The sequence below is a fragment of the Polyodon spathula genome, chromosome 11 (genome assembly GCF_017654505.1).
Source record: "Polyodon spathula isolate WHYD16114869_AA chromosome 11, ASM1765450v1, whole genome shotgun sequence".
NCBI classification, from domain to species: Eukaryota; Metazoa; Chordata; class Actinopteri; order Acipenseriformes; family Polyodontidae; genus Polyodon; species Polyodon spathula.
The window spans coordinates 18,382,736-18,403,605 of NC_054544.1; the positions used below are offsets into that span (position 1 = coordinate 18,382,736).

Here is a 20,870-nt window from a genome sequence, read left to right on the forward strand (position 1 = left end):
TTTCTCTGCAGGAGATTGTTGACAAGGATGGAAACAACAAAGTGCTGTCTTTCACAATACCCTCGTTATCCAAGCCGTCCATATATCACGAGGTGAGTGAAAGCTGCTTCAATAATAATGTTATATTCAGTCGAAGCTGTCTAGTTTGTAAATTAGGTGATAAGTAGGGGGTAATAAAACAGAATTTACTGTTATTAGAAAGTGGTTCATCAGCCAATCAGCTTCCAGAAATAACGGGCATTAATACAGAGTAGATGCCCGCTGGAACGTCACCACATCATCTGTGAAGCAAATTTAAAATCAATCTGTGCAAGTACTGGCTTTTTCATTTTGACTTAATATATTTCTAAGCCTGTTTTCACATCTGTTGGACAGTAAATACTAAACAAAGACACAATTGATCCAAATTTAGTTTTATTATCCACCAAAACCAGCCAATCAATACTCTGCATCGACAAAAGCAACCAGTCCTGTACCTGCGACTGCCAAGCCTGTCCGCTCAGCTAGAGCTCGGATGCAACATCTTTCAACAGCAACAAACCGAGACACGGACAGTTCAGTAATGTTGTTCCATTCCGATAACTGTCACTGTTCACATAAACTATAAGCAGTTCTGACAAGTAAAGTTATCTGTTTAATAATGATTTTTTCCCTCTAATTTTAATTGTGTGTGATCCTTTTATGAAGATATTTGGGACTATTTTCCTGAAACCTCTCTCAGCAGAAGGGATAGATATATCTAGATAGATAGATAGATAGATAGATATAGATAGATAGATGGATAGATAGATATCCTTTTAACTACATCTTTTATTTTCCTCCACTAGGCAGTGAGTTTCAGTAATTGTCCAACCCTGTCTTAAATAAGAAATATGCTTCCTAGTGTTGACTAGCACTTCAATCATTGAGACAAATGTAAGTGCCTTCCTGGCTTCATGCCAAGATTGGGGATTTTCCCTTAGAAGGGCAATATATGAAGATACATTAATTTGATTTAGTTGTACTACTTTAGTGTCTTCCTGGGCCAGTAAGATCTAAGGTTCTATGGGTAAAGACTGTAGAGGTTGCTTTGCAGAGTCATCGGAATACAAAGCTTGTAGAAACAAAACTGCAGAATGGAATGGTTTAATTGTGGATTGCATGTACATTTGCAGTTGTGATGATGCTTATTATAGTAAAGTTAGTAATCTACTTATTAAAGAACTTGTACAGGCATGACCGTCTGGAGTCAGCCGGTCTTTGGGGTATCTCATTGGTTATTGGTTAACCCTTTCCTACCCTTGGTATGTCCACATACCTACTTAATAATGCCTATTGTCTCAATGTCAAATATATTGGACACTTGTCAGAAAATGGTAGGGAAGGCCAGATTGTCTGTCGGTGGTCAGTGTTGAGTCACCCCACCACACTGCAATGGACCCTTGTGGACAGGCGCTTCAGTTCTTGTGAGCTGTTTGGGGAATTGCTCTGGTCAGGGAACATAATTGTACATTCTAAACTGGGGCTACAAGAAAAGAAAAGCAAGCAGAATAATTTGGCACCCTAAAAAAAAAAATATATATATATATATAATATATATATATATATATATTATATATATATATATATAATTGGGTTTGGTTGGGACTTTTCCAAATACTGATAACAGTGACTGATCTGATGTTCCCCAATGTTATATTTAGGGAAGCAGACTGCTTGTCACAACATCTTGCAAGTTAAAATTTAAACTACACCTTTACAATCCAATAACTCATTTACTGCACACTTTTAGCTAATTCCAGTTCCAGCAGAATATTAGGACCTCTGTGGTATTTGAGCATAAGTTTGATGGACGAGCTATAGGCTGCGATCGTGTACAAGGAATCCCTCATTTGGAGCTGAAATATTACCCGCACTGTTCAGATGTGTAGCTGAGTAATTTACACTGGCTCATCCGCAGAAAATAAAATGCCTATAAAATATGTGTTTCAAGAGTGTCCTGGAGCATATCAATACAGAACTATCACTCATTTCAATTCTACCTACGCCGTCCCTTCAAAACATTAACAGTTCTTTGATTTCTAGGTAATAAGTTTGCTACAGATAATTCTGATATTTCTTTAAATATAATACAAATGGAATCCGCTTGAAATCAAGTGAATAATCTGTGGATCAAATCATCCATGATGTTTGTAAATGAGCCCAGAAATGACAAAGAACCCACTGCAAGAGGAAGAGTGACCGACTGAGTGAGTGTAGTTAAAATAGTAAGTCTGCTACACTTCAGACCAGTTCAGCCTCAATTCCGTGAGCACTCAGGCTAGCATTTAATGCTGCAATTTTCAGTTTTTTTTTTTTTAGTTCCACTCTCCTGTTTTTGTATTTTAAGTATAACACTTTCAGTCCTAGCAAGACCTCAAAGTCCCACTTTATCTTAGTGCTGTATGTTAACACATTCCATCAGATATCACGCTGGAGCCTCGCGGGACCCCTAGGTCCCAGTCTTAGGTAGTGTAGAAATACATGTTAAATATTTTTCTCTTGTTCTTATGTTGACTTAATAAATTAGTTCCTTTTTTTAATTATGCAAGGGTTAACCTGAAAGGGAGAAGGGAGGAGGGGGGGGGGGGGGGGGGTTTGATCTTTAATGTGTTCCATACCGACATTGGTCTATTAAAACCAGTATGGTGCTAACCAAATTATTGTGAAATATTGAGGCAGCTCTGTACTATTACTAAAAAAAAAAAAAAAAAAAAAAGTAAAATAAAATAAATAAAAAATATTGCGTGAGTTAAACTTTCACCAACATCAATTGAGCATTACGAAGAACTGTTGTCTTGACAGCTAACTGATCCAGGCTTTGACACATTCACAGTTTATTTTTTATGGAGTATGGCAATTTGAATAATATATTATCCAATACCTGATCATCTGAAACTATGAAATGAATGAATTACTTTTCACCCTGTAAAGTTATAGCATATTCCTTGCAACCTCACTGGAGTTTTGGATCATAGAGTCTAGCATATTTCTGTTTTATTAGTCAATTCATGATTATATATATATATATATATATATATATATATATATATATATATATATATATATATATATATATATACACACAGTAGAATTGTATATAATAACTAATTAGGTTTTAAAAAGATGGCAACCTATTTTAATTCCTTGGTAACATGTTCTTTACAGTGATGTGTATTCTTTCAGGTCAAGCATGCTAAAGGTGTTCTGTCACTATGAATGAATAACCTACTTTATCTCGTTTTCCCAGCTGCCTTTTTTCAGAATTTTATGCCATTATTCATTATAGACCATTAACAGTGGCGACAAAATATAATTTGAAAGATGGGTCCCGTGGTGAGGTATAACCTGAAACATTGAAACCTTTATTGACTCACAAAAGGACTAGAACACAATTAAATTCTTCTTCTAATGCCCCGTAATGATGTATTCTTTACTCTTGCGGTATTGAGTCAACCAGTCCGTGATTTCAGGCACTTGAAAGCACATTGCAGAGACAGTTTCCAGTGACTCTTGGCCATTAGGCCAAATGGGGACACATTGAAGTCTATGTTTCTGGCATTTAGGAGGATGCTTGTTCTGCCTCTTACACTTGAAGTCTATGCTGTTGATTTTGAAGAGTGGCAGATCCACAGTAAAAACAGGTTTAGGTCATCATTTTAAATTATGAAAGCAATCCCTCCCAGCCAGTCATTTCCTGACCATTCCAGTGCATCTTATTTTTCGACTACAGCTGGGTCTGCAAATTTAAATATTATTTTAAGTTAAGTACTATAAGAGGTTTTTCATTCTGCCAACAACTTTTAACTTGGCAAAATACACAGTAGCTAAGTTCTATGTTCTACAAAAAGAACACTTATACAACATATAAAATAAGGCCCTGTGTGTACCAACCCTGCAGGTGAGTGTCACTTTAGCTTATTTATTCTAAGTATGCAATATGCTAGGGATGTTCTAACCGATAGATGTAAATAAATAACTTATATATATATTCATTCTGTTATTATTTCTGCAATTCCTTACTAATTAATCTCATACTTGCACATGGTACATCGTGGGGGGGGGAGACCAGCTTGTTCATCAATCAGCTGTTAAAAGTTGAGCTCAATCTCTTAACTCCTCTCACCTTAGAACTGTTTTTTTTTTCTCCTCCTCAGCCCTCCAGTCTTGGATCCATGGCGCTGACGGAAGGGGCCCTGTGCCAGCATGACCTCATCAGGGTGGTTTACAGCGACATGCACCCTCAACGGGAGACCTTCACTGCACAGAACAGGTAGCCTCATCTCCTAGGTTCCATCCAAATAGCTGGGTTTATTTTATTTTAACCAACAAAAAAAGAAAAACATTTTAATTAAAACTTCCATGCATATCCCTCTCCTATAAAGTTCTGAGGCTTTATGGTTGGTCCATTTTTCCAGTGATGCTATTTCATTTGCATATGTCATATTGTACTTGCCAAGGCTGAACAAGTACAGTATAACGCTGTCTCTTAACTGTGGCTCCTGTTGACAAGTATATAAAGAGGGACCACTGAATAGGTTTGTCTCCTTTGCTTTATCTTATGATTAATACATGCCTAATTCATGTATGTATGTTTGTTTGTTTTTGTTTTTTTAAACCAGGATTTGTGTGTTTTTTTTTTTTTTTTTTTTTTTTTTTTTGTACTTCGACCTAGCTTTGACTTGAGTGTTCGGAACTTTAGGGAAATCAGCTTTAGTTGCCACATTTATTTGTTAGCTGTGGATGTGTCAGTTATTTTCAATTTCTGAAAAAAAAAGTAAAGTGAACCCCGTCATTTACTAGCCAACTGTCTGTGGCAGACGAAGTAGGAATATATTGATCATGCTTTCCTGTTTAGATCTTGACAGGCCCAGGCAGATCACTGGATAGAGACTTGGCACCGCATATTGGCATGATGAATAGTATTTAATTTGACTAAAATAATCGTTTTTCTTTGATTTAAAATAATAGTTGCCATGTCTTTCATGCTAGGCCATCTCAATTTACTCCTGAGACCTCTCAATTTATTCTAGCTGGCTGCCAACTTGACCAGGTTTGTCCTAGTTAATACACCAGCCGTTGATTACAGAAAGCAAAACTGTGTTAGGAACGTCCTTTTGTTGGGAGACATTAGCAGCACATGCTGTATACAGTAATAAGCATGATAGCTTAGTCTTGAAGCGCTTTACTGGGGCCACCACCAGTTTGAGACCTGCACAGCCTTTCCTGCCTGTGATCTAGTCAAAACGATGACAAAAGGAAGACTTCTCATTGGCTGTAAAGTCACCCTATTTTTCTTTTGTTCTTCAACACACTGTAAAACTCCTACTGCCATTTTTAAGGCCTGCAAGCCACCATTCTACATGTCAAACTGCTGCACAGGTGTTGTGCAGGTAGCTTTCATGTGCAGCATTATTGTTATTATCGTAAAGGTAATCTGCATCAGAAAATCTGGAACCAGGTACCCATTGTACAGCTTGGCTCTATAATGTATATCTTCAACTTACCTAATAAAACACCAATCACTACACAACATGGTTACTGATCGTTTATTTTCTCTGTATGACATTGCTGAGAAAGATTTGTGTATTTTAATTAGTCTGCTCTGGTTTACAGTAGTTAGCATGGGAGTGCTTCATATACTCATATCTCAGATGTCAATTTTATATACAGTGTACTGTAAAATCTTCTGCTGTATTTTTTCTGTCAAAATTGCAATTTTAATAACTCCTAGTTCAATGTCTGTATTTCCATCAGGTTTTCTAATTTCTTGAGTTTGCATTCCCTGTTGTGTATAGAACAAAGAAGTGCTATCTATGCTCTTTTTTTTTTGGGGGGGGGGGGGGGGGTGCACTTTAACAAAGTGTTTTGCTATTAAATTTTTCTTTCCAGGTTCGATGTTCTCCGTTTCCTGATGTTGTGCTATAACTCTGCTGTGGTTTTCATGCCACCTTCTTCCTACCAGTCTGTCTGCAGAATGTGCTCCAGGTAAGGATTCCATTCAAGACTAAGTACATGCTGATATTCCATCTTAAAATCAATTTGCTTACCTCTTAGTTACTAAGGATATTTATTTTTTTGGTTTGCATTTTACTAAGTTGAAAATTCACAGATATTTTAAAGATGACACTATATAAACTGTTGCTGCTGCTGCTTCCTGGTACTAATCACTTCCACACTCTCACTACAGTGGACTACAGTCAGACCATGTGACCTACAGCAAAGGTACCATGATGCAACACTTTAACTGTAACTTTACATATATGTATGTCCTGAATGAATGTACAAAAATAGAGGAACCAAATGATTCTTCAAAAAATGGCAGCTAACATCAATAATAAAGCAAAATTGAAATAGATTTTAAAGTCTTGGTTATTGCTCCTTTTAAGCCATCATTGGGATGTCCTACATGTTACAAGTTTTTTGACTGCAGTATGAGAGAGACATTTTAAGATAAACCTTGGTGTTTTCCACCCAAATGAAAAAAAAAAAGGTCATGTTGCTTTTAGATGAGCTTCATGTGTGCAGGTCTATTTTAGGAGAGAGTCTAAGAATGTGAAATTCTATTAAAATCCCATCTATATCTTTTGATATGGTTGTTTCTCCTTAAATACTGTTCTTGGAGGCAATTTCACTATCGCAGCTTGCTATGCTGTTCCCATGCTGTTGTACAAACATAATTGGTATTTTGGTCACTGATTTGGGCAGTGCACACTTGGAGTACAACAAACTCTGAAAGTGACAGCAATGTGACATTTCAGCATGAAAGGTGTTGCGCGCCAATCATATTGGCTTACTTTAATCGTGTAATGAAAAGAAGCTTCAAACAAGAGGCACAGTAATAATTCCTGCTACCAACCAGGATGATGCACAGTGTAGCTGAGAGGTCTAGCGGGATTTAGATTTGTAAAATGGTTACATCTGAGCAGCGTTTATTTTTATAGCTTCCTTACTGCCACAGTGTTGTTCACACAGAACCAGACCACAATATTTCAACATGTCTGTCAGCTGGCACTAATGTGTGCCTCCTTTTTAAAATGCAGCAGATTTGAAAAAATGTATACGAACCCACTGGAAGAAGAAATAACTGTTGGCGTTTTATCAAACTTGCGGATTCGATTAACACTATCAATGTGTGTATGTTTGTGAAGGGCAGATCTGTTGAGATTGCCATACCTGATTTCCAAAGGGGTCCCTTTTCTTTAAAGGAGCCCTTTTTTCAGTTGGGGGGAGCAGTGTGGGGGGGGGGGGGGGGGGGGTTGCTGAGCTATAGAATTATGTTTTGAATCTGGACTTTAACCAAGACACTGGAAAGGTACAGTATAGCTGATTCAACATAACTATAAGCAGTGAAAGTAAAATCTATAGTCTTGTAAGGTGCGGAAGTGGTTTAAAGGGTTGTAGAAGAAATGAGTTTGTGTCCGGATGTATTGTACCGAGTCAGTTTGTACGTGATGAAACAACATCGATGTTGGTCCAATAAAAAGGTATTTAAAAAAGAAACCTGGGGCGGGCTCCTGAGTGGCACATCCAGTAAAGGCATTCCGCGTGGAGTGCAGGATGTGACCTATAGCCTGGAGATCACAGGTTCAAATTGCTGAACATGACTGGGGGTTCCTAGGGGGCACGCACAATTGGCAGAGTGCCGCCTGGGTAGGGAGGGCTTAGGTTGGCAGGGCAATCCACAGTTCACTGCACACTCAGTTTCCCGATTTTTCACTGTTTCAGTTTCCTTTCTGAAAAGCAGACAAACAGGAGAAAATCTAGAATAGTGGTTTCTAGACACTTCATGAGTAAGTAATAACAGTCTAATGTGTTCCAATTAAGTTTAAGTGGGCACTTCTGACTCAAGTGAGTAATCTACATTTGCACAGTGATCGAGCCATGAGACTATACTGTTTTATTCTTTAGACTAGTCAATAATCAATTTGTACTGCTGTAAAGTATTACCGTCGCTCCTGTTTAACAGCAATTTCAGAAGCAACACCTCCTGCGCAAAAAGCGGACCCTTGTCTGAGAGAAGTTTATATTGATTTCCTTTGAAACTAAAAAGAATACATTGCCAGGTTTTTTTTTCTTCTCAATCCTCTTTTCAGCGCCTTTGTGGAGTTGTTTAATACATTGCTTCTTACTTTAATTCCAGTCTCTTTTCTGAAATGCAGAGTAAGAACATTCTCAAAGGAGAGAGTTTCCTAGATGGGTAACACAGAAACAGATCCCTCCTGCTTTGAGTGCCTCTCTTTGTAACAGTTTCTAATGGCTTTCGAAGTTGTTGTGAATATTTAGTTTGTCCTGGTTGATCCACTGTACCCTGTCTCCCTGCCTGCCTTCATATATGTACTGTAGGGTATGTCTAGGATTTCAGCTAGGCTTTTTTATCTAGTTAAGCTGCTTTGGTAGATAAAAGCTTGATGATGATCAAAATCTGGGACCCCATTTAATGTGACTGCGATCTGCCTTGATCACCCCAATTAAATAAGCAATTACTAAGAGATGTACTTTTTTATAGCATATACAAGAAGTACATTTTTATAGCATATACAAGAAGTACTGATGTTCTTAAAGCTCTTTTCAAAATGTCCACTCTAGTGCACTAGGGTTTGAGGTAAGTCCCCTAAATCATAGCAGGAAAAAAACATAAGTGCTCTGGCTTTTCTGTTCCATACCACATCATGGATCGTTATTGCTATGTTAACTGTAATAATCCTTACACTATCAGTGCACTAGAGCGGACATTTTGAAAAGAGCTTTGAAACAGACTTCAAAGTTATAAGTTGTCAAGATGTTAACAATGAAAATAAAAATTACAGGTATGATATTTAAAGAGTTGTAGCAACATGTGGGGATATGTAACGCTATATTTTTTGGAACCCTGCATCTTGCTCTTTTAAGCTCTCAGACTTTCAAAATGAATAATTACATATTGGTAGCTCCCATGTGACTTATTTTGGCCATTTAATTGCACAGCCATGCTTTCTCTCTATCGGCGTTTACAGTAGAACTGTTGACCTGGAAGTGAGTGTTATAGCAAAGCCATCACTGGATTTGGCTCAGTCAGCAGCACTGCTGGACACTTTTTGGAAAAGAGAGGCCAGGGATCGTGCTATAGAGGCTGTACTGTTCATGCATACTTAAGGCAATATAAGGGAAGCTTGTGTTGGGATTTATGGATGAACTTGGACGATTTTAACCTGTAGAGCCTCGAGCCTAGCACACAAAAAAAAAAGGAATCTTCTACACTAACATATGAAGCTTTCAACCTTGGCAGGGTAACTGTGTGCAATATTGATGAATCCACAGCTTGAATCTAGAATATTACAGAATATCTGGTTTTTCCAGTTATCGCATAATAAACCTCTATTAAGGGTTACATGATAGAATAAAATATATCAAATTTACCTTCTGAAAAGATTGAGATAGAAGGATTAATTATAACTATGATGGTAATTACTTTTCAAAGTTCTTAACATCAGAATGTAAATTTAGGAGCAGGGTTCAGGTTCAGCATTGAGTACTGGAGATTAAACACCCTATTAAACTGTATCTTACACCTGCTCTGCTTGGAACTGAAAAGAGAAGTGTAGAAAATCTTAAATACAATAACCAGTATCACCATTTGAATCTCTTCAACAGTAGGTTCAGTGCACTTTAATTACAGTTCTATAGTTCCATTCTTTCCATCTGTGAACCCTGCTTCATCCGAACAGACCTTGTTGACACACTAGTTTGTTTACATTTGTATTTCTTTTGTGGGGCCTGTATTGAAGCCTGCTTGGTAAAACATCATTTTGAGAGCTAAATGGATGGGCTTCTGTGACAAATTGCAGCGGAAGGTCATAAGTAGTTTTAAGATGTGATATTTAAGAGGAGAATAGCTCTTTTTTTAAATTGGGTTTTGTTACAGATAGATACATGGAGGGATGGGCAACGATATGAAAATTGTTTATCGATATCATGCACGTATTTTAATATTGATAATTATTGAAGTCTTCCAACACACAGAAAAATATAGTAACACAATTGCAATATGAAACATATATAGATGTTAACATATGAAAAACAATAATTTACTTTAACGTAGTGGTGCTTTGCTTCACAATTTCCATGGAGAAAAACAAGGTCCTGTTATATTGTTTTACTATTCCATCATCGGCCACATCAAAACAAAGTATTTCTATACTTCACTGTGCCCAGACTTTGTGGGTGTTCATTTTCTAGCCAATCTGGAAGTAACTGAATCTTCAGCTGCTCTGCATATAAATGCTGAATCATGACACCTCCTAAAAAGTATTAAGTATGGTGTCATGCTGAATGTTGCATTATTTTGAGATGTAAGGTACATCTCATTTATAATACTGAAAGGTCACAATCTCAAAATAATGCGAATAGTGCTTAATGCAGCATGCACTTAGCGTTTGGTACCTAAACATCTATCAGTAGATTAAAATTGGTAAATAATACTTTAGTATGTGGTGGTTGCCTACGAGACTATTATGACAGGGTGGTTTGCCCAGGGTTAACCAATTAATGTGAAATATACACTTATTATTATACACACACACACATATTTGATATAAATTATGTGTATATATGTATATATATTATATATAAATATATATAATATATATTATATATATATATATATATATATATATCAAAGCCATAATATGACACACTTTTTCAGATATCAAAGCCATCTTTAAACCACCTGTTTTACAATTTTGATTACCTTAAATGCATTCTTTACATGTTTGATCCTGTTTGACCTGCTAGGTTATGTGTGTGTGGTTTTCCACGACAACGGCAGAAGCCATGGAAGGAGCTGTGTGGCCGGGTGATTCTGGACCCTGAATTCATGGTTCAAATGTTGACGGCGGTCTACCACGCCATGTAAGTATTAAGCAAAGATAACACACACCATTACCCCCTTTCTTCCTAAACGCAAACAACTTTCAGCTGTAAGTTGCTCTGTAAAAAGGGCATTATTATGCTATCACTATCCTTACTCTATTGGAAGTAAATAAGAAAATTACAGAGTAATTTTGACCACTTTGTGCTGGGGCAATTAGATTTGTTTTGTGTGCGGTCAATAAAAAACAAAGTAAATAGATGAGCTCTGTCCGAAGCACTTTCTTAATTCCCTGATTTGGAGTGTTTAGCACTGCGCTAGTGAGATGTGCTCATGTAAGACTAATAAGAAAAGAAAAATAGTCAACGTTTTAGCAAAATGCTGTCATCAGTGCCGTGATGCGTATCTTTTGAGGCTGTTTTGGTTAAGTGTTGTAGTCTTTGAACTAAGTGATTATTCTTACTCTGTTTTAAGTTGTCAGCAGTTTTTATTCATTCAGTGATTTTCAAACTATTTAGTGATTTTTCAAGCACCATGTAGCCATGCAGTTTAATGCCTTCCATCCCCACCTCACTGAATCCTGTACCGGTACACAAATAAAATTGCTTATGTAAATTCATTCTGCTATTAAGGAGTTTTTATAACCTGCCCAGAACAGAGAATCAGTGTGACTGGTAGAGAGTTAATTTCCTACTTTTGATAAAACTGAAAACCTGGAACTCTTGAACCCCCCCCCGAAGGTCCCTTTTGAAATCACTGCGATAATGGATTGCTTTTTTTTCCTATGCAGATTTTTATGTAGTCTGCCTTTTTTGGCCAAATTAGAAGTACAGTTTCAAGTTACTTTTGAATATTCCATTATTGTAAATTATTTAGCATTCTCTATTCTTGTGTGTGTATTTCTGTGGGGCAGTCATTAGGCTAAACAGTACATGTTGTGGTTCTGGTAACGGTGTAAAACAAAAATAAAAAACAGAATAGGTAGGTAGGGCCAAAAACTTTTCTAAATATAAAGTAGAAAACTAGGGTAGCATGTAACACATGTGTGTTTATTTATTTATTTATTTATTTTTTCTTCCCTAAAATGCTTATGCTGATTCATAAAGGAACACCACAATAAGTCACTGATGGCAATACCATGTATTTTCTTAGTTTTAAATTGGAGTTTTCTTTTACAGTATATTCCTATATAATTATCCTGTAGATCAGATCATGTGTGCAGAGGTTTGATCTGGGTAGAAATGTTCACTTTCATCTGCCAGTGTGCTTTCTCTGGTAAATATGCCATTGGTTGAAGAAACAATGTTTGTGTTTGATGTCCAATACAAATCTGCATTTTAAAGCACTTCAGTAAAGAGATATGGAAAAGCATATTAATAAATATGGCAAACCAGAGTAAACTATGGTAAATACATTGTATAACCGTGGGACAAGAATAGTGTTTACTGTTGTAAACTTTTTTATAAGGGGTGTGTCACCAATCTATACATATTTACTGTTGTTCACTCCAAAAAAAATAAAAAATAAAATCCTGAACCAATGGCAAATCCCTGGTGTGCTGCTAGACCAATCACAGTGACTGTCAGAGGCGGGCCCAAAACTAGCCTGCTGCAAAGACTTGCTCTGTAAAACTACATTATGAAAACCAGTGCCCAAAGGGACTGTGTATTCTATGGAATGCACTATACTATGTTTCAGGGGGTTTTATGTATTTATAATTTAGGATTTGAGTAAACACACCTGTAGAGCCTGGACAATTCTACTGCATTGACTTGTAGTCACAGTTTTCCCCAGGACACGTTCTGTGAAGTCTGGGATGTTGTAGCAAGACCACTCGCTCTCCGACGGGATGACAGGCTGATATTTCCCAGTCAGTTCCGTTTGCTGATAATTGTCATTAATAACACCCAAGGCCTCACGAAAAACAAAACACCATGTCATTCATTGAGGTTTGGAAGACTAATGGTCTGGAAGCTGTGCCACTGGGGAGATGTTACCCTTCAGCACAAATTGCTTTAGTCTTTGCTTCTTATTGTTGTGACTTTTCAGCTGTTAAATAGCTGGGGAGAGTTGGCGGTTCTGTCTGTAACTTGTCTGAGGAATTATGAAGAAGCTGTGAAGGTTTCCTTGGTGTATTTTGAGCTTGAATCCCAACTCAGACAGGGGGCAAATCACTCCACTACCGAAGTCTCAGCTCCAGACAGCAATTAGATTATGTAGGAGAATGACTTAAAAGGTTGCTTGTCTTCTTGATTTAACTCTCTTTTATAATAAAGCAAGGACACATTTAAATGCTGTAGAGGAGGATAGTGAGTACCTGCTGAACATGAATGTGTCCCCTTACTTTGTGCAGGCTTGCTTCTGTCGTCAGATTTCTGTATAGTGTTGCTCTACCCCCAGTTGCCATTGTACAGTACATTACCCTTGCTCATGTCACCTCCTGTCATCTTTCAACAAACTGCAATTAATAGCTTCCAGAAATCTGTTTACACATCCACAAAAATCTTCCTATGTAAAATAGTCCAAGAAAGAAAAAATTGTGTTTTGGTTTTCCCTTTGCATTTAAAATACATTTCATTATTTAAGTGTTAAAGATTATTATATTAAACAAAAATACCATCCTACTTCATGTAAATGTAATTTCCATATGTTCACAAGGTCACTGTTAGGCCATATTGACAGTACATTGTACATGTGTTATGCTTTTATTGTGTATAGGTCACCAATTCACTGCTTTGAATATTTCCCAATGTATAGATGACAGATAGTCTGATGGCACTGAATTTTTGCCATTCGCGTTTCTTCATACAACATTCTTTGATTAAACGGGGTCTGTGTTGGGTACTTCAATTGGAAAATGAATGTTGCACGTCTACTTGGGCTGGCTTGGGTTAATACTTGTGTGAGGCGAGAGTGTATTAAATGGAATGTCCAGACAGTAATTTATGTGTACAGAAATAAAATAATTTATTTTTATTCTCTATACACAACAAAATGATTAAATAACAAAAGAAAACAAAATGGTGTGAGGGAAGGAGTGCAGGGGTGAGATCCAAAACAAACCGTGATGACTCGTCTTTAATTGTCTTCGTGGCGACCCATACATAAACAAAAAAAAGACAAAAGAAATGTTAGTGTTTTTTGTTTTAAAAATCCCGCTGCACCAAACCAGTCTCTCCCTCCACCCGTTACTCCTCCTATTTTACTTTCGGACCAACCCCGAACACAGTAGTACGTTCCCTTTAGTATGTAATGTCCCGCCTCTGTAGTCAGTGGAACACCAATCCCCAACTGACAAGTGTCCTTATCCTTCACTTGACTCCAGTGGCTGGAATTTACATACTCGTACTTCCGCCCCTCACCAAGGTGCCGCCCCTCAAAAGGTGACTTTTGCCATGGTCACGAGATCTTGGTAAGGGAAGTCCCGAGTTGGTTTGATGCCATCTACTGTCGGGAGGCTGAATCACAGACCGAAAACCCTTTGACTCATCACAACTTACTATAAAAAAGAATGAATCCCATTTTCTGTGGTTTTCTAATGCAAGTATGAGCTTCGCTGATTTTCCAATATACAGTGTTTGCCCAGCTCTGTGTGACAGCTTGGGATCACTGCATCATTGCAACCTCTGGGCACAGCTACTGTACATGCTGAGATCAAATTAATGGACTTGAGTGAACACTTCTGACAGCATCCATTTACTCGCTGGCAGGAATGCTAAGGGGTTAAGCTAATTTTACATATTGTATGTATGTATGTGTGTGTGTGTGTGTGTGTGTGTGTGTGTATATATATATATGTGTGTGTGTGTGTGTGTGTGTGTATATATATATATGTGTGTGTGTGTATATATATGTGTGTGTATTATATATATATATATATATGTGTGTGTGTGTATATATATATATATGTGTGTGTGTGTGTGTGTATATATATATATATATATATATATATATATATACACACAGTACTGTGCAAAAGTTTTAGGCAGGTGTGAAAAAATGCTGTAAAGTAAGAATGCTTTCAAAAATAGACATGTTAACAGATTATATTTATTGATTAACTAAATGCAAAGTGAGTGAACAAAAGAAAAATCAACATCAAATCAATATTTGGTGTGACCACCCTTTGCCTTCAAAACAGCATCAATTCTTCTAGGTACACTTGCACACAGTTTTTGAAGGAACTCGGCAGGTAGGTTGGCCCAAACATCTTGTAGAACTAACCACAGTTCTTCTGTGGATTTAGGCAGCCTCAGTTGCTTCTCTCTCTTCATGTAATCCCAGACAGACTCAATGATGTTGAGATCAGGGCTCTGTGGGGGCCATACCATCACTTCCAGGACTCCTTGTTCTTCTTTACGCTGAAGATAGTTCTTAATGACTTTCGCTGTATGTTTGGGGTCGTTGTCATGCTGCAGAATAAATTTGGGGCCAATCAAATGCCTCCCTGATGGTATTGCATGATGGATAAGTATCTGCCTGTACTTCTCAGCATTGAGGAGACCATTAATTCTGACCAAATCCCCAACTCCATTTGCAGAAATGCAGCCCCAAACTTGCAAGGAACCTCCACCATGCTTCACTGTTGCCTGCAGACACTCATTCGTGTACCACTCTCCAGCCCTTCGGCGAACAAACTGCCTTCTGCTACAGCCAAATATTTCAAATTTTGACTCATCAGTTCAGAGCACCTGCTGCCATTTTTCTGCACCCCAGTTCCTGTGTTTTCGTGCATAGTTGAGCCGCTTGGTCTTGTTTCCACGTCGGAGGTATGGCTTTTTGGCCGCAAGTCTTCCATGAAGGCCACTTCTGACCAGACTTCTCCGGACAGTAGATGGGTGTACCAGGGTCCCACTGTTTTCTGCCAATTCTGAGCTGATGGCATTGCTGGACATCTTCTGATTGCGAAGGTGAGTAAGCATGATGTGTCTTTCGTCTGCTGCAGTAAGTTTCCTTGGCCGACCACTGCGTCTACGGTCCTCAACGTTGCCCGTTTCTTTGTGCTTCTTCAAAAGAGCTTGGACAGCACATCTGGAAACCCCTGTCTGCCTTGAAATTTCTGCCTGGGAGAGACCTTGCTGATGCAGTATAACTACCTTGTGTCTTGTTGCTGTGCTCAGTCTTGCCATGGTGTATGACTTTTGACAGTAAACTGTCTTCAGCAACCTCACCTTGTTAGCTGAGTTTGGCTGTTCCTCACCCAGTTTTATTCCTCCTACACAGCTGTTTCTGTTTCAGTTAATGATTGTGTTTCAACCTACATATTGAATTGATGATCATTAGCACCTGTTTGGTATAATTGTTTAATCATACACCTGACTATATGCCTACAAAATCCCTGACTTTGTGCAAGTGTACCTAGAAGAATTGATGCTGTTTTGAAGGCAAAGGGTGGTCACACCAAATATGGATTTGATTTAGATTTTTCTTCTGTTCACTCACTTTGCATTTAGTTAATTGATAAATATAATCTATTAACATGTCTATTTTTGAAAGCATTCTTACTTTACAGCATTTTTTCACACCTGCCTAAAACTTTTGCACAGTACTATATATATATATATATATATATATATATATATATATATATATATATATATATATATATATATATATATATATATATATATATATATATATATATCAGGGGTACACAAATGCTGTCTGTACTAACACACACTTCTGTGCAAATGTGCTGTTCACATGGCATGATTTCATTTGAAATAATGGCATCGCTGACACATACTGTAACAATAATAAATCTGCATATCCCTGTTGCAAATCGGTTTCAGTCACGATGAGCAAGACAGAACAACTCACAGACTTTGAAAAAGGGTTGATAGAAGGCCCCTGGTTAGTAATTGTATCTGCACAAATTACTGGAGGACACAATGTGATGCAAAATATATTTTCACCCCAAGCTTCCCTGAAGGAACTGAAGAACAATACAACAACCTTGCAGGCCAAAGTGGGAGTAGTCCTAGCTGCCCAGTGGTGGCTGTATGCCATATTAACATTATTATGATTTTTATATTTTCTTCTCGTTCATGATAAGCCATAATACTTCATGTACTTTCATTGCAGATTCAATGGGGAGTGGGACTTGGGCAGGGAGGCACTGGAGGACATTGTCTATAGAGCACAGCTGGAGCTTTACTCTCAGCCCCTTCTGGTAAGTTAGAGCGTTCCTTCCATGGTTAATACAGTACAGGACCTTCCTGCTGTGGGATAACCAAAACAGAGTGCTTGTGTGGTTCACCTGGTGAAGGCCCCATGGTGTGCACAATGAGTCATGCAGTCAGAGAAGTGCAGCTTTTGAGTTCTGAGTGTGCCAAGTTGACCATCTTGGCTGGAGATTTGATGGTTTGGGGAGGTAGAATCATCAAGAACTACTTCACTTCACAGCACTACAGCAGCCCTTGAAGGGCAGGTGTCAGATGGGTTTGAATGGACACCTGTAGTGCTGGCCTTTTGTCCTTCAGGGGGTTGGTAGCTTGCTGAGACACTTGGCTTGGTGATGGGATCTGAGGCCACCCACTGACCTTCAGTTCCCCTATGCAGTTGTGGGGAGTCCCTGTGGTGACAAAACATAATTGGACATTCTAAATCAAGGGGGGGAATAATCAGACATCGAGAGCTACTTTGACATGCCTGAAAGCGGTACTAGCCAAAATGATATTTCAAACACAACGCCATAAACAAAGTTCCTGGATTGCATCAAGAACATAACCACGGACAGGGGGTTTCCCAGCAGGTTATAGGTTGATCAGATCAACTCCAGAGCTGTTTCTCCAATCTACTTTAAATTTCAATGTTCTGTATCCAGCGGTGGGATTTGTTTGCGATGCCTACAGCATGCGTTGACGCTGGGAGTTTGACTGACTTTTGCTTTGCTTCCCCTCCCCTCAGGTGGCTAACGCGATGAAGAGCTCCTTGCCCGTGAATGCTCCCGACGGGTCTCGGGGCCGAAAAGTGCTGAATGTGGAGGTGACGCCTACGGTGGCCCGGGTATCCCGCTCCGCAATCACTACAGCCTCTATCCGCCGCCATCGGTGGAAGAGAGAGGGTAAGGTCTGCTGGAGGAGCTAGTGGAGGGTTCAGCGGGGGTCCTAGAACATAGATTGCATTGCGGCTGCCTTAGATCATTTCATTTTCATGAACAGTAATGATAAGCTTGAACCAAGACAGTTGTATAATATAATGTCCGGTCTGTTGTACACATATCTTAGTATTGCGCTGTGAGTCAGATATCCCCCTTGCTTTGATGTAAACCCAAGAAAATCAACCACAATTAAGAGGTGGTTTAGAGGGGAATCCTAATGTATGTGCTTTCAGAAGATTACAGACTGCACTACCTAATAAAAAAAAGTATATTAAAGAAATAAAGTATGATTGAGGCTGGGAATAATGGACTGTATGTACCACTTTGCTTCATCAAAAATGTCCTGGAATTTAAATTATATGTCCCAGTTTAAGGGACCTGCAGTATGAAAATTACTTTGAGTAAAAGGAAGATTTAAAAAAAAAAAACAGGTTTATTTACAGATAGTGGAATTATTAAAAGTTTTTCACTTTTTACTAAATTACAGCACAGGGCCTAAAACAACTACAGATTTCCTACCACCAACATCATGCTTTTTAAAAGCTGAGTAGAAATTTGCTGAGACCAGGACAGGAATTGTGCATACCGTGTTGTAGGAGACTTTGTGTTCTCGCTTCCGTGAATTGCAGTTTATATCCCCTGCCTTGACCCCTAGCAGCTAGCTGTACTGCTTGTCTTCCTGTTTTTGTTTCAATGGCTATAGCGATGCTATGGGTGTTTCGCCAGGAAGCAACAGGTCACCTGTCTTGCACTTACTCAAAATGATCAAGCATGCGTCTTACAAAAATGAGTAAATGTATTTCAAGAGTTGAAAATGAAATACGAGTTTATTGAAAAACAAAACATGAATATGGAATTGCAACACAAGCGCATCACATTAACCCAACTCGAGCCAACTACGGTATATAAAATGTTGACACCAGCAGGCCATTGTGCTTTAACAACTTGTACTTGATACTTGTGTGTCTGTGTATAAACAGAATAATGTATGGGTCAGAATATATTATCACACAATAATGTCTGTAATTGGTTTTGGGCAGAAATGCATGAGTGGAGCAGCCACATGTTCTTTACCAGCCCAAAACTAATGTGACAATATTTTCTGACCCAAATGTTATTTTATATGTTCTATGTTTCTTTTAACATACAAAAGTGAATAACATTTAAAACAGTACAGTTAAATGGAGAAGAAATAAAACATTCAAAATAAAGACATTGCTCTGTTTCAAAGCACTTTACAAAATGGCCGCTCTAGTGCCCTGATAGTGTTATTGTCCACATTGTCATATAGGTAACACAGCAGTAACGATCCATGACATGTTATGGAACAGTTGTTATGGTTTTTATTTGTTCTCTTTATGAGTGGACGTTTTGAGAAGTGCTTTCAAACCAGAGTTTAAAGTTATAAGGGTAAAAGTTGTCAGGATGTTAACAATGAAAAGAAGAATGACATGCACGTTATTTAAACAGTTATGCAACATGTGGGGACGTGGAATGCTGTATTTTTTGGAGCCCAGCTACTTACTATTAAGCCTCATTGTTTCCAAGTTCTAGTCATTGTTTGTTCTCATCCATGTCTTATTTTGAATGCATTTTTTATAACCTCTTCTCTGTTTTACTGTGCTTGTTGTAGAGTGATAATGGGGGCAGTTTGTTTTTAGATGAAGAAGCTGCCTATTAGGGAGCATCACGAAGTAGGAACGTGTATATTACAAGTGCATGTTTGTCATGTGCATACATACATAGATAATGTTTTATTGTTAGAATTAGCATTGTGTGTTTTATCGGCGATGTTTTATCTGGATGCCTCGAGAGAAGAAAAATATCCTGAATAAGCATCTGTCCAAATTAAACTGGAGGCAGTTGAGACGACCTTAGTCAAACCTTTTTAGATTTTTAATGAAAACAAAAAGAATTAAATCACGTTATGATTAAATGTTAAATACATAATTTAAAATAAGTAATTTTTTAAAAATTGTATTCCTAAACACAATTAATTGCACCTGCGACACGCCAACTTTCTTTGCAACAGCAACCTGAGAAACCACAGACGGCTCCTCCTCCTTCAAGGTGGTTTACATAATGATCGCAAGTCACAGTGTAATCATGTACTCGCTGCACTCTGCTACGCCACCTATCTGAAACGCAATCTCTGTTCATCGTTTGAAAATACTGTATCCCAATTAAACAAAGGGACGTCCCAATTAAACGACATGAATAGCATCGGGAAGAACTGCCACTCTGCGTTATATCCCATTTAAGGAGCTAATTTAAACTACCCTTTTATTATTCCTTCCAGAGTTTGTTAAAACTACAATGTAAAGAAGTGGAAAGCTTACCAGTCATGGGATATAAACCATTGACATGATTTTGACTGTAATGAAGCCTTCACCACCCGCACAGGATTATGTGATTTGGTAAATGCTGATGGGTCTCTACAGGTGTTTATACACAGATGGTCAGCCTTCCTTCAAGCATCATTACCATGTTTAACCTTATCACCACCTTCTTACTGTACTAACATTGTTTTGGTGTGTGTCTCTCTCTCTCTCTCTCTCCTCTCCTTTCTTTCTTTCTCTCTCACTCTCTGCTTTTTTTATTTTGCCTTTGATTGTCTAACCCGATATTTATTTCCTTGTCCAACACTGCAGCGGTGGACAAAAAAAACCCCAAACAATACAACCTCAACCGCTAAAACCCAAACGTTTTCCGGTTGTGTGTGTTCAATCCCAGATTGTTTTGACTTCTCAAACGAGGCAGACATGAACCACCCTGCCACCCCGAACCGTCACGCCTCCTTGAAACCAGCAGCCAATCAGCAGCGAGAGAGGGAGGGGCCAGCGATGCAGTTCAGCATCCCCCCAGTCATGCCTGAGGGTAGGCCAGAGCTGCGGACTGAAA

At 38.3% G+C, this 20,870-nt stretch overlaps 1 protein-coding gene across 1 annotated transcript in view; it reads left to right on the forward strand.

The window, feature by feature from the left end:
* Positions 1–20,870, forward strand: part of LOC121323225 (protein FAM126B-like) — a 64,952-nt gene that overhangs the window by 33,783 nt on the left and 10,299 nt on the right. Inside the window, exons 7-12 of the mRNA XM_041264145.1 lie at positions 12–92; positions 4,176–4,291; positions 5,911–6,006; positions 10,792–10,908; positions 16,952–17,039; positions 17,777–17,933. Coding sequence (XP_041120079.1) covers positions 12–92; positions 4,176–4,291; positions 5,911–6,006; positions 10,792–10,908; positions 16,952–17,039; positions 17,777–17,933 — 655 coding nt within the window. The remainder of the gene's footprint in view (positions 1–11; positions 93–4,175; positions 4,292–5,910; positions 6,007–10,791; positions 10,909–16,951; positions 17,040–17,776; positions 17,934–20,870) is intronic.